The 15,056-nt window shown below is 32.7% G+C and overlaps 1 protein-coding gene across 1 annotated transcript in view; it reads right to left on the reverse strand.

Moving 5' to 3' along the window:
• Positions 1-15,056, reverse strand: part of SENP7 (SUMO specific peptidase 7) — a 140,537-nt gene that overhangs the window by 23,105 nt on the left and 102,376 nt on the right. Inside the window, exons 10-13 of the mRNA XM_021692359.2 lie at positions 14,322-14,479; positions 11,647-11,793; positions 7,156-7,189; positions 807-986 (exon numbers count right to left, since the gene is read on the reverse strand). Coding sequence (XP_021548034.2) covers positions 807-986; positions 7,156-7,189; positions 11,647-11,793; positions 14,322-14,479 — 519 coding nt within the window. The remainder of the gene's footprint in view (positions 1-806; positions 987-7,155; positions 7,190-11,646; positions 11,794-14,321; positions 14,480-15,056) is intronic.

A 15,056-nucleotide genomic window follows, 5' to 3' on the forward strand; every position in this document is an offset into this window, starting at 1 on the left:
TCTCTTACTGTACCTAACATATTAAATTTCATCATAGGTATGTATATATAGGGAAAAAACATAGTATATATAGAGTTCAGTACTATTTGTGGTTTCAGGCATCTGTGGGGGGGGGGCTTGGAACATATCCCTCTATGGATAAAGGGAGGGACTACTGTAATATTAAAGGTATAAAATTTAGTTTACAACTCACCATGTTTAAATGCAAAGGAGTACAGAGGGCAAGGTAGAGAGATCAAAGAGGTAAGAAAGAACCTTACTAATCTGATTTATGCAATTCTAAACTAGAGTCTTTAGGAGTTGAAAACTAAGCAAAATTGGGAGATATTGAAGATACATTTAAATAGACCAGTTTGGGGAGCATTCTCCCAAAAGTATTCAATCCAGTCTTAGAAAAATGATATATTTAAGTAAACTGAGTTTTTTTTAAAACTCAAGAATAATGTTGAAGGTAAAGACTTCTGTATTTTATTTAACACTGCCACGGATTAGCTGTCACTATTCATTATGAAACAAGGGCAAGAAACCCGTAAGAAAGATAGCCAAGGATGGCAACTGATTTAAGGATAAAGTATTCCTTTTTTTTTTTAGAAGATAATCTCTCTTGGTTGAGTAAAATTATCAGAAGAAATTATGTAGAAAAAATAATTTATCTTGCATAACATTAAGGGTTAAAATTATTTTTAATCCAATGAACTTCATTTCAACTCAATGAAATGATTACATTCTATTAAATTACTTTAGAAGAAAACTATTTACATGACTTCTCAGGTTATTCCAAAATTTAGAAGTCATTTCATACTCACATTGCTGGCTTAATATGGAGTTTTCTAGTTGGGTCTGAATCTCTTGAAGATAATTTGCAGAGACCCAGAGGAAAAGGATAGCATGACTCCTTTTACTGTGATCATCATCCTTATTTTTCCATAACCCAAACCTCTTTAAATGTGTGGTATCCACTAGCAATGAAACCTCATTCAAGGACACTAAAACCAAATAAAAAGATAACATTAAGAATACAACACTTACACACTATATGACTCTTCTTTAATACACGATGTTTTTCAAAAAGAATGATTGGCAAAATTTTACAAAAGTATTATTTCCAGTGCAAAAAAAAAGCAGAGAAGAAGAAAGAAGAAGATGACGACGATGACAACTATCTGATCTATGCAGAAAACTAAGCATAGTGTAACTTAGAAAATTATATATTTCTATTTTGTCAATACTATCAACCAAGACCCAAATGTTACCATAAGCCAATCTACTCCTATGTTTCTTCTCCCAAAATATGTGTATTCCACTATACAGACTAGCCACTATCAAAAGACTCTCAAAGATATTATGAGCTTTTGAATGGTCTAAGATAGTATTTCTTATAAAATTCTTCCAGGTTTAAAAAAAATGAATAAATAAAATTCTTCCAGGTTTTACTTCTCAAAGCCTCTAGGTAATCACTCAAAATTATGGGTCTTTCTCCTAGTAAGCTAAAAGAACCTTCTTTGAGGATTTTTTTTTAATTCATATAAACATAGAAAACTAGTGTAAAGAAGTCCTGAAGGGCATCCAGTCCAACTTTAAGAAAATAAGCATCTGAACTAGGAATACAAGTATCAGTTAAGTACAAACTCAAGAAGAATACCTATTTGAAACAAATCTCTTAGTACTCCTTCCCCCCATTATCTCCCGGCACCTTGCTACTCAAAATCTAGTTCTCAGCCTGGGATCACATCAGAGCCTGTTAGAAATGCAGAACTGTACTCTAGATGTACTGAATCAGAATTTTGGGCTTACCAAAAAAAACCCAAAACACAAAAAACTCAGGTGATTCGTATCACTCAAGCATTTTACAATAAGCATTCAAATACTTAGTCACCTTAATGTTCCCACGCTAGACATTCTATTTTTTTAACTTTTTCTTATAATCAATTGATCCATTTTAAACATCTTGTCTTTATTTCTTTCGTATCTCCTTCTTTCATTCATTCTCTCCTTTCCTTATTCCATTTCTTCATGTCTTTCTTGCTCCTTTTCTGTATTCCTATTCCTCCTCTGTGCCTGTTTGCATGCTTGCCTGCCTACTTACACTATTTCACTGCTCCTTTTAAAAACATTTTACATAACTTCCTTCTCTTTCTAACTCTGTTTCTACCTTTTATTTATTGGCATTTTCCTGGATAATCCTTTTTAAAATCACTTCTATCTAGTGATCAATCTGTATCTATCCATCTATCTATCACCTATCTATGGATCTATTTATGTTTTATATCTACTCCTCACATACCTACCTACCTTCTATCTAGCTGTCACCATTCATCAATCCTATTTTACTGTAGTATTTTAACTGAGTTCTTTTTAGATTTCTTTCCCCACTATTCCACAATTGTACTTAATTTTCTTACTACCTCCTCTTTTCAAATCCTTCTATTTCTTACTCCCACATTCTTTATTTCTTTTGTATTTACTCTTTCCTACAGACTCATCACTTTAAACTTCTCTTTCTTTCCTTCTACTTCCTATCTTGGTCCCTTCCTTTTTCTTTTCTCTTTGATAGCTTTTTTTCTCTTTTTTCAGTCCAATTCATTCACTGTCCTTTTCTTTCCCTATTCTTAACTTGCCTGTATCCTGCCTGTCTTCCTATCTTTCTTACTTCCTTTTTTTCCATCCTTCTGTCCTTCATCTCTTTATCTCTCCCTTCCTCTTTCCTTTTTCATTCCTCCTTCTCTCTCATTCGTCCTTCCATTCTTTCCTTACTTGTGTTTTTAAACATTTTTCTTTTCATCACTCTTGTTTTCTTTCTCTTTTCATCTATTTCATCCAGTCTTTCCTACTGGCTTGCCTTCTAAAGTCTGTTCTGTCTCTCCCTATCTCCATCTCTCTCTCTACCTAGCTATCCTACTTTATTTTACTGTCTTTTTTTTACACGGACTATGACTTTTCACTTTTTTCCAGCTTTATTGAGATACAATTATCATATAACACTGTGTAAGTTTAAGCTAACGTTAATTTGATACACTTACTTACTGCAAAACAATTACCATCGAAGCATTAGCTAACATCTCAACTACCATTTCATTTTCAGGTTGAGAACATGTAAGATCGACTCTCTTAGCAATTTTCAAGTATATAATACAGTATTATTAACTGTAATCACCATTCTGTACATTATTCATCTTATACCTGGAAGTCTACACTCTCTGACCAACATCTTCCCATTTCCCCCATGTCCCAGCCCCTGGTAACCACACCATGCTAGTCTCTGTTTCTGAGAGTCAACTTTTTTAGATTCCACATATAAGCATACCATGCAATATTTGTCTTTCTCTGACTTTTCTCAAATAGTATAATGCCCTCAATGTCCATCTATGTTTTCACAAATGGCAAGATTACATTCTTTCTCAAGACTAATATTCCATTGTATATATAAATCACACTTTTATCCATCCATCAACAGACACTTAGGTGGTTTCCTTATTTTGGCTACTGTGGATAATGCAGGATGCATATATCTCTTCAATACCCTGTTTTCATTTCTTTTGGATATATACCCAGAAGTGAGATTGCTGGATCATATAGCAGTTTTAATTTTAATTTACTGGGGAACCTACAGAGCGTTTTCCACAGGAACTAAAGCAGTTTACAGTATCACTGACAACGTACAAGGGTTCCCCTTTTCTCCAAATCCTTACCAACACTTGCTGATTTCTTGTCATCCTGATGACAGCCATTCTAACAGGTATGAGGGGATATCTCATTGTGGTTTTCATTTGCATTTTTGTGATGATTAGTGATGGTGAGCATCTTTTTATGTGCTTATTCGCCATTTGTATGTCTTCTTTGGACAAAATGTGTATTCACTTCCTCTGCCCAATTTTTAATCAGACTTTTGCTATTGAGTTCTCTGAGTTCTTTATATATTTTGGATACTGACCCTTTACTAGATATGTGGTTTGCAAATATTTTCTCCTATTCCACAGGATGCTTGTTCATTTTGCTGATGGTTTCCTTTGCTATGCAGAAGCTTTTCAGTTTGATGGCGCTCCACTTGTTTATTTTAGCTTCTGCTGCCTCTGCTTTTATAGTCAAATCCAAAAAAATCATTGCCAAGACTGATGGGAAAAAGCTTACCCCCTAATGTTTGGTTTTTTTTTCTAAGAGTTTTATGGTTTCAGATCTTACATTTAAGGCTTTAATCCATTTTAAGTTGACTTTTGTATATAGTAAAGATGGGAGTCCAGTTTCATTCTTTTGCTTGTGGCTGTCCAGCCTTCCCAACACCATTTATTGAGGAGACTATTCTTTCTCCACTGTATATACTTGGCTCCTCTGTTGAAAAGTAACTGACCACATATGCATGGGTTTACTTCTGGGGCTCTCAATTCTGTTCCACTGTTCTATGTATCTGTTTTTATGCCAGTACAAAATTGTTTTGATTACTATAGCTTTGTAATATAGTCTGAAACCAGGAAGTGTGATGACTCCAGCCATGTTGTCAGGACTGTTATGGCTATTCGGGGTCTTTTGTTGTTCCAGACAGATTTTAGAACTGTTTCTATTTCTATAAAAAATGTAATTGAAATTTTGATAGGTATTACAATGAATCTGCAGATCACTTTGGGTAGTATGGACATTTTAATAACATTAATTCTTCTAATCCATGGGCACTGTAACTCCCTCATTCCGAAAACTGTCAGTGAAACTAGCAGCAAAGACAAACAGACTAAATTACAAGAGTAAGAACCTTCAGAAAACTGCTCAGCATTTCTTCCTCACGCAGCTCACAGTCCCAAATAATTGATACTATTTCTGTGAAATCTAGACAATTACTACTAATCCAAATGTACCAACCATAATTTTCTTTAGAAAGACTGCTTCAAAAAGTTTCCCTTTAAAAAAAAAGGAGATTTAACACCATCATCAAGGAAAATATACCTCACTACCAAATTTTCCCCAATATTTGGTTTATTTTATTACAGGACTATGGAAGAAACTGAAAGTGGAAGTTGTCTATCATTTTTTCTAACCACTATTAGGGATCTTAGTAATAGAACCCTAATTTTATTTAGGAGGCAAGATACTTAGCTTTTAGAAACTCTATTTTCCTAGCTTCCTTTGCAAGTAGATGTGTGATCATATGACTATATTCTACCTAAGAAAATGTAAGTAGAAGAGGTTAGGTGGCATGCACATCCAAGAAGGCTCCTTAAAAAGGCAAGAGATAGGTGGTATGTATGCTTTTTACCATTTTTCCCCTTCCTCCTGCTTTCTACCTATAACACAAATGTGATGACTGAAATATAAGCAGCCAGTTGTCCATGAGACAAACTTAAGGATGAAAGACATAGGTCAGCAATGACACAGTAAAAAAACAAAAGAGACTGGGCCTCTGAAGACCAAAGAAAACCATATCAGCCCTGTTTACCCTACCTCTGGATTTCTTCTTCGTGAAGGAAAAATAAACTATTTTCTTTAAGTCACAGCCAAACATAATTAACAGCTAATATAAATATGAAAACTAATATTTCCCTCAACTACTGTAGAAAAAGAATAAGCATACGTTCCTCATCTATTAAAACCTTTCATATGCATGCCTTGTTTTTAAAAGATTTTTATGGGGTGCCTGGGTGCTCAGTCTGTTAAGTGTCTGACTTTGGCTCAGGGTCATGATCTCAGGGGTCCTGAGATGGAGCCCCGTGTTGGGCTCTGCACTCAGCAAGGAATCTGCTTGTCCCTCTCCCTCTGCCTCCTCCCCCCATTCATGCTCTGAAATAAGTCAGACAGAGAAAGACAAATACCGCATGATCACTTACATGTAAAATTAAAAAACAAACAAACCACAAGCTCATGGATAGAGAGATCAGATTACTGGTTGCCAAAAGCAGGGGATGGGTGGGCAAAATGGGTAAAGGGGACAAAAGGTACAAACTTACAGTTACAAATAAGTCATGGGGATATAATCTACAACATGGTGACTATAGCTACTAATACTGTATTACACACGTGAAAGTCACTAAGTGAGATCTTAAAAGTCATCAATCACCACAATAGGGGGAAAAAGAACCTTTTGCAACTATGTATGGGGAAAGATGTTAACTAGACATACTTTAGGGATCATCGTGCAATATATACAAATAACAAATCATTATGTTGTATACCTAAAACCAATATCATGTTACATGTCAATTATACCTCAATTAAAAAAAAAGGATATGGGAGGAGCGTTGTTACATAGGTATTTAACTATAGATTACTGTACTTTCTTTAGGAAATTATTATTTTCTTTTAAATCACAGGTCTTTGTTTCTTCTAAATGGTTCATGTTACATTATTCCATAATAACTTATTAAAATATCCTAATTAGGAATATCAATATATTTATTCTATGCCTTGCCTTATACACTCTTACTACTTATAGTAGCTTCCTAATTACTAGATTATCACAATATATAGTTGTGGATTCTGCACATGGCTATGCGGGGAGTCCAATTAAAGTTACTTTGATCACACCTTCAGTCTTAGAACAGAAGCTTCCTCTCTTCCCAAGTCAATTGTGAAGTGTTATCTGTGTCTATTTTTCTTCCTCATTCTTTTCATAATTCATTCTCTACAGAGACTATTCTCTATTGCTTCTTATTTGTCTTCTTAGTTGTCATTATTATTCTGAAAGGATTTTAGTTGGGCAGAAAGTAAGAAAATGGTCTGAGGCTCTGTATATTGCAGGTACAGTTTCCAATCTGCTTTGCTTTACTCAGATAAGAAATGGTATAAAAAAACTTCTCCTAACCTCTATATGAAACCATTTTACAAGTTTGTGGGCAACATTATAAATTTTCCTTACAGTTCCTATTTTCATACATTTCGTCATACCAAAATCTTGCTATCAAAACTTTATTTCTGCTACTTTGAGTCCCTTAATATTACTGCTTATTAAAACAATAGTTATAAAATATATTAAAATAGTCTTATAAAATATTTTAACTCCTTTTAAAGCTGCTTAAAAAAGTGTTAACTTGAAATACATTATTAATCTTAGTTTTACTTAATTTCTATACTGGAAAAAACTGTGGAAAGTTGGCTGCAGAAAGATTTCAGAGTTTTTGCTATTTTATGTTCAAAATTACAGTGAAAAGAAATCACAAGACAATGACAGCTTACCTTGAAATGGGATCTTAACATACTTTGTCGTGAACTAAAGGAAATATAAAAAAGCAAAAAATGAGTTACCACTCAATATAAGTTACTATTCAAAATTTTCAGTTCTTTTTCTTTCTCAAACCACAAGCATGTATTCAAAGTCTATACTAAAAGTTCTCAAGGGGCGCCTGGCTTGCTCAGTCCATAGAGCATGCAACTCTTGATCTTGGGGTTGTGAGTTTGAGCCCCATGTTAGGTGTAGAAATCAATTTAAATTTTATTTTAAAATAAAATCTTCAAAAAAAAGTGCTCAAGCCTTTTTATCAATAAACCAAGAAAATGTCTCACTGTAAAGACTCAGTTGGAGTTTTTTTGGTAAAGACCTAATTTTACAGAAGAACCCTGTGCATATAATTTAACTCTCAATATACTCATTTATAAAAACCAGTAAGACTTTATATTGTTTTTCAAAAATGTTTCCTGAATATTTATGGAAGAAATAAGACAAAGTCCCAAGAAAATGCCAAGCGAAACCCAAGGTGTCAGTGACTTTGGTAAATAAACCACAAAACAGGGTTTGATTCTTGGCTTTGTTGACATGCCCACCATTCATCTTTCCATGTTACAAATTCCCTTCTGACTGAAGATGCAGCAAGGTTTTTGTTCTTTCTGTTCCTTCTGTGCCAGGACACTTATTTTCTCTAGGACTGTTCTGTATACATCTGACCTTAAGTGTTGCTTTTATAACAAACTCTCAAGGTCATGGAGCACCTAAAATCTTAAATGTTCCATCTAAAATAGGCTCTTAAATTCATTTTTCCATTAATATCAAATGAATTCATGGCTATTTATTTATTCTTCAGTTAGGTTTCTCTTTTGATCAATACATTTATGAAATTGTTTACCAAATCAGAGGTATAGTCTGTGAACACAAAACAAAATTAAAAACGATGTTGGTACATGGGTACCTAAATTAACTACCAACAGAATTCCAAATAAGTAGAAAACAATGTCCACTGAAGTCACAGGTTTATTGTGACTCATTTTTCTAATTTAAAAATTATTTCATATTGTAGTTTCACAAATATAAAATTGGTATTTCAGAATCTAAATCAGCCACTAAAGCAAAATTCAGGCAAAAGGCCATATGAATTAAAAGCTGAGCTTGGGGTTCAAATCCTGTCTCTACCACTTATACAAACAGTAAGTAGGTAAATTTAGGTTACTTACTGAACCTCTGTCAGCTTTAGATAAGAGCCTTAATCAAAAGGAACTATTATCATTAGGCACTACCACTGATTAAGTATATTATCTAATTTAATTTAGTCAAATACACCTTATCATTCTGTCACTTTTACACAACTGCTTTATATATTTGGTGTATATTTTCCCTTGCCAAATTCTGACATATTTCACCAGGTCTTTAATCTCATAAAATATATCTGAGCAAATGTAAATAATTAGTTACAGAAAATGAATATAAGGATTTTGCTTTTGAGATTTTATAGACATTACTACAAAATTATCAACTAGAAGTAGTGAATCTATGTATCTTGCCTCTACTTTGGCATTATTCTCTCATTCTTCCACAATAAGCACTCTTGTCCTTTATCGAATATTTCAGCATGGCAAGGATCTGATAATCATTTATACCTTTGTATGATGACTAAGCCAACACGTAACCTCTCCCAAAAGCAAAGCCCTATTCCCAGCAAAAATTTAATCCCCAGTTGGGAAAATAAGACAGATATTTTTGTGAGAGTTAAGATAAACCCAGTTCTCTGAAATCATATCATACCTATTTTATAACTTCTTACAATAGCCAGTACAGTTCTCTAACAGAATGTGTATTTAATAAACATTTGTCCTACTATCAACAAAGCTGAGAAACAAAAAATGAAGTGTTCACATCTATTGCAACATTCTCTACATTAAAAAAATAATAGTAGTAAAGGTCCAACTATAAGAAAATGAGTTCTAATTTATGTAAATAGTTTCCCAATATAGATATTTTTCTAGTTTAGCCAAAATGTAACTATCATGAGAGTGAGAACAGTATCTCCAGTTAATCTACAACACATTAGTAGAGACTCATTAAACATCTGGAAAATGACTGAGTTTAATTCTCTTATTTACTCCCCCACAAAAAAGTTCTTTAATTTCTAAGTTACAAAGCGTTATGAACTGTGTCTGAAAAAAGAATATATAAAAAGTCTTTTGAATCCTTGAAAGTTTTAAGACTTTTACCTTTTTCTTCCCCCATTTCATGTTATTCATTATTTTTAAATTTTAAAATATGCTCTCTCCTTACTAACATACTGTTTTAATATTTACAGAATTCCTCTCAGCCTTTCTTCATATACATATATTTTACCTGTATATATTTGCTTTGATTTACTAAATCACTTCCCTTTAATTAGACAATTAAGTTTTTATTTCAATTAGAAGTGTTCCAACAAAGGTGAAACAAATTTTAAAAACCTACTTTATGATATTTATTGAATATTTGCACTCCCCTACTACTTGTAATGGCAAATACTGGGACAACCAAAATGTTCCAACAGTCAGGAATTAAGGACGACCCAAATACCCCAAAATAGATACATGAACTAACTTAGCATAATAATGGTTAAGTTATAAAAGAGCATATATGTCATATACTTTTTTTTTTTTTTTTGACAGAGAGGCAGTGAGAGAGGGAACACAAGCAGGGGGAGTGGGAGAGGGAGAAGCAGGCTTCCTGCGGAGCAGGGAGCCCGACGCGGGGCTCGATCCCAGGACCCTGAGATCATGACCTGAGCCGAAGGCAGATGCTTAACGACTGAGCCACCCAGGCGCCCCTATGTCATATACTTTTGATTTAAACATATATGTGCATCTAATATGAAAAATACGGAATGATATACACTGTAGAATTAATGTCAAATGTTTCTGGATAAGTAAGATTACAGATATTCTTTAAATTGTTTCTTAAAATAGTTTCTTTACTCATTATACTTTTTTGTTTGGTCTTATTTTTTTGCCTATAACAAATCCACCTAACTATAATACACAATTAATATATTAACTAATGAAAGCCCATTGCTGAATGTTTATGCTGGATTTTCCTCCCCTACTAAATTATTATAATATATTTATATTATCCAATTTTTTACCATTACAAACAACTCAACAGAAAAAAAATGATTAAACTCAATTTAAAATAAAAAAGTAAAATGGGAGGGGCAGGGGGGAAAGATTATAAAAAATGAATGAAATTCCTTAAAGAAAAAAATTGTAAAATCATCCCAGGCATGCCAAAATCATTAATATCTAAAAACTACTGATCAGAGAATATTAAACAAAATTGTTCTTGTGTTTTCAATCAAAGCAATTTTAACTATATCACAAGCTACCACTATTTGTAGATCCCAGATTTTGCTGGATTTATACATGAAATTAGGCCATACTCCTGCAGAGTCACCAAGTAAACATCTACTTTATGTCTTAAATCATATGCTGTCTTCTCTGTGAAGTCTTCCTGGATTCCTCCAGACATATATTCCCATATGCACCCTTCTTGTACATATTTCCATTTTGCATTTTATCATAATGTAAATTATGTGTCTGTCTTTTCCATTAGACTACAAGTTCCATGAAAGGAGAGAGTGTGTCTTACGATTTTATTTTTCCCTACCCTACCCCTAACACAGTTATTAATAAAACTTTTGGGAGAATATGTGAGTTATAATCTGACATGGCCAATGCAATTCAACTAACATTTGAAGTGCCTATTTAGGATTGAACCATTTATGGAAAGTGTGAAAGCAAATAAAAGCATGGCTCTTCACCACAAGATGCTTAAAGGCTAATGGAGAGGTTTAGGCAAAAATATAAACAATTATAAACCCACAGAATAAATCTTACAACAGATGTACAAAGTGCTATAAGTACACAGTAAAGGAAGAAGTTACTTCTGGCTAGAAAGGAGAGATCAGGAAAGGTTTCCTAGAAGAGGATATATTTCAGATAAGCCTTAAAAGATGGTTAGAATTTTAACAGGCAGAAATAGTAAGAAAATATAGAGAACTGAGTAAAATCCTGTCTAGGAACTACTCCTGGAGATCTTTAAAGAAATTTAGGTATTTGAAGAATTCAGTTTACAATCTAAACCAGCAAAATAAGATCTCTTCTTTTTGCTCTCAACTATTCCCTGAATAAAAATGGACTTTACCACCAAGTAAGTTTAAGAGCCCAAAGAATATCAGTACTACATGTGATCTTTTTTCATACATGATCTTCATTAGAATAGTCAGATCAAAGATATAATTTTAGGATATCCCCTGTGATTTTAGGATTCCCCCCCAATTAAAGACATGTCTCAAAGTAGGTATAATGACACAGTCAAAGTGTCCCATATAAAATTAATCTCAATTCTACTGTCATTTGTATTTAAAAAAAAGAATCTGTAAATGCCTTGTCCTTAATCCAAAACTGAAAAAACAAAAACACAAACAAATTAAATATACTTACTGTAACACAACCTTTAGAAGCTCCTTTTATTTTACCAATATAAACAGAAGTAAATATAAAATCCAGTTGTAGATCCATCTCATTACTAGGTATAATACAGGAAATGTTTTCCATGACAGGATTATATGGACATAATTCAGATGAAGCCTAACAAGGAATAAATTATAAAATGCATATAACCCTGAGTATTACACAAATGCTGACAATGATTTTCAAAGTCAAATATTTCTTTAAATTGCTATTAATGAATTTGTGAAGGATTTTATACTGTTCTTATTGTGAAGAAATAGTTACTAGATTTGTTTTTCTTAAAAAGCGTATGATTTACCTTGAGAAAATTACTCTTAATAGTTGAATCTTAAATTAATTACATAGGCCTAAGCTCTAGAAATATATCTTCCTCTGCATCAAAGCCATGATTTCAAATTTAATATTCCCTAATAGGTTTTATTCATTTTTAGCTCAACAGAAATAAATTAAGATTTATACAGTACCTTAGTTTAAAATGAGTTTCTAAATACATTATCTCTTTTAATCACCACAACCACCCTGTGAGGTAGTTTGGGTTTTTTTTTTTCCATTTCATAAGTAAAACCGATAGATATTTGGATTGGTTAAGTGACTTGCCGAAGGTCATGAAGTTAGTTGAAGCAAAGTTAAGTCAAATCCAGGTTTCTATCCCCAGGTCAAGGGTTATTTCAACCACATAAAATTGCTTCATAAACCAAGATGATGCTCTTAGGTAATGCGCCTGAAGGCATATAAGTGCCTAAGAACCATCTCCTCTATCAAATCTGTTTTACTCTATGTCCTATGTCTGAAAATAGCCAACTCGTTACCTAAAACCTCAAAAATCATACCACTTCCACTCAAACACTACTGAACTCATGCTTTTAAATTAAAATACACTACCAAGAAGTATTAGCAGCAGCTGTTTCCTACATCTCTTCTGAATTTTAAACTGCTTTCAAATGACTTTTTCAACTATACATTTGCCTAGCCTTTGTACATTATTCCTCTTTAACCCTAACATCACTAACAACCAAATAAATTACCACTAGAGCAACTATGCATGTGTACTCACTCTCCTTCTACCTCTAGAAAACGTGATTAATCCTCATCTGAAACATATGTAGTACTCATTATTCTTAGCCCAGTTCACAATGCCATTTATCTACTTTATAAAAAATCTTTATCATTCTCATCTTTTATTGCTCACTCTAATATTCTTCTTATCCCTTAAAGTATAAGTAACAAATCAACTACAGGGATTCTAATCAGTCAGACAAATAACTGTGTGTGTTTTAAGTGATAAAATCAGAAGATGGGATAAAAAGAATTTCTTATTGGGGCCTCATATTTTGCAAAGACTAAACTAAGTGCCTCCTAAAAATGGCCAACCCTTGTTTCTCATAACTTCATTTAAAACTGGAAACAAGGAAAGGTGTGGAGATGTTAAGGTATGCTGCCCTATAGATTTTAGTAGGTCTTCACATTATTTTCTGCTTAGGTTGTAATCATATTCCATCAGTTCTACAAAAAATGTTATCTTCTTATAATATGATCATTTCATACTGCATTAACAACTTATATGTTACCAAGGAAACTATAATTCATTGAGAAGTTTGAATTCATTATCAAATGACATGGTTTTCATTACAAATACAACTAAGCCATCAAGTAAGCTACTGGCCCAATCAAGCAAAAATGGTTACTAAGGTGCTAAGGTGATCTCTATATAGAGCACCAATGCAATAAAAACACCAGCAAAACAATAATCAGACCACCAGACTTTTTTATAGAACTGACCCAATTCTTCATCACACCTTAGAGAATAACAGCCTCTGACATTATTAAAAAATAAACCAACAATAGTTTTACCATAATTCTACACTGGTGGTTAGTAATAATCATTTCTTTATAATAGAATAATAAGAGGCTGATAATAAGAATACTGACAATAAATGATTTGAACCTCACTTTAGAACTATACTTTTTAAAGTACTATGTCAAAACACAACCGGCTGACATTAAACTGAGACACTTCCATTTATTATTTTCTGTAAGAAGGAAAAGACAAAGGACTTACCAAACTGCTAAGTTTATGACACTATTTTAAATGCTTTCATATGTTACTTCATTTAATACTCAAAATAATCTTGTGAGGTAGGTATTATCATCCTCATTTAACGTATGAGTTAACTCAGGCTTAAAGAAGTGACTTGCCCAAATGACAGAGGTCTGTAATCTCCAGAAACCATGTTCTTTTCCCTACATCATGCTGCCTTAATTGCGTGTGAGGAAAAGGAATAATTCCAAGTAGCTACACTACTAGAAGACCAGACATATAAATACCAGAAACTTTTTAATTCTAGGAAATGTTTTGATAAAGTAGTTAAATGTCCAATGAGAATCATGTTTTAAAAAAAGAAAAAAGTATTCAAGTCATAGAATATTTAGACTGAAAAAAATATAAATGACCAAAAATAAAAATAATTCTTTCACTTCAATAAAGACAATTATATTATTTCCTTCAAACTAATATGAAAATTATCTCAAAATTCAAACTAGGAACATTTGTAATTTTTATAATAATATTCTGCTTGATGAAAGAAACAGTCATTAATCAATAGCGTATATTTCACTGTTAATTATGAGAAAGCAGAAATAATTACCTGTACAGATTCACATGTAATCAATGGTAGTTCTGACAATGCTGATTCAGAAGTACTCTCATTTTCATTAGTGATGACATGGTCTTGCGTAGGTTGTAATTTAAGAATTTCTGAACTTTTATGTTCAACAGGTCCTTCTTCATCACTGGAAACAACAACTAAAAAGGAAAAATTATTTTTTAAATGTGTCACGATAATCACACATTGAAAAGAAAAAGAAAACTTTCTAATTCATGCAATATGCTTTTAATAATCCCATGAAAATTTAATCTAACTTTGTCCAACTTAGAAACTGGACTATCATTATCTGATTTATACTAGTTATATACAATATTTCCCTATCAGTGCTATTATTTATCAGTTACCTGCAACCTTACCTTCTGGAGGATGAAGACATTTAAAAATGGATAAAGTCATGAGAACTTAGGAACAAGTTCTAGCTAGAATAATAAAAATGTATTGTGCCATCACTCTAAATTGTACTTAAAAAAAATTAAGTTTAAGATTAAAATTTAAAAAAATAAATTGTAGTTGCCTCCAGGAGGAAGCAGTGGATGCCTGAGAAGATGTGGGAGACTATTCCCTGTGTATCCTTTAAAACCTTTTTTGTAGCATATGAGTGTATCAAATACTTGAACATTAATTAAGTCAAAATTAATGACAATATATAGCACTTAAAATCCACACTTCAGCGTCATCAACCAAAATGTCAATAATAATGGTCCTTCCAGAATC

Source organism: Neomonachus schauinslandi, chromosome 1 (assembly GCF_002201575.2).
Source record: "Neomonachus schauinslandi chromosome 1, ASM220157v2, whole genome shotgun sequence".
Classification (NCBI taxonomy): Eukaryota; Metazoa; Chordata; class Mammalia; order Carnivora; family Phocidae; genus Neomonachus; species Neomonachus schauinslandi.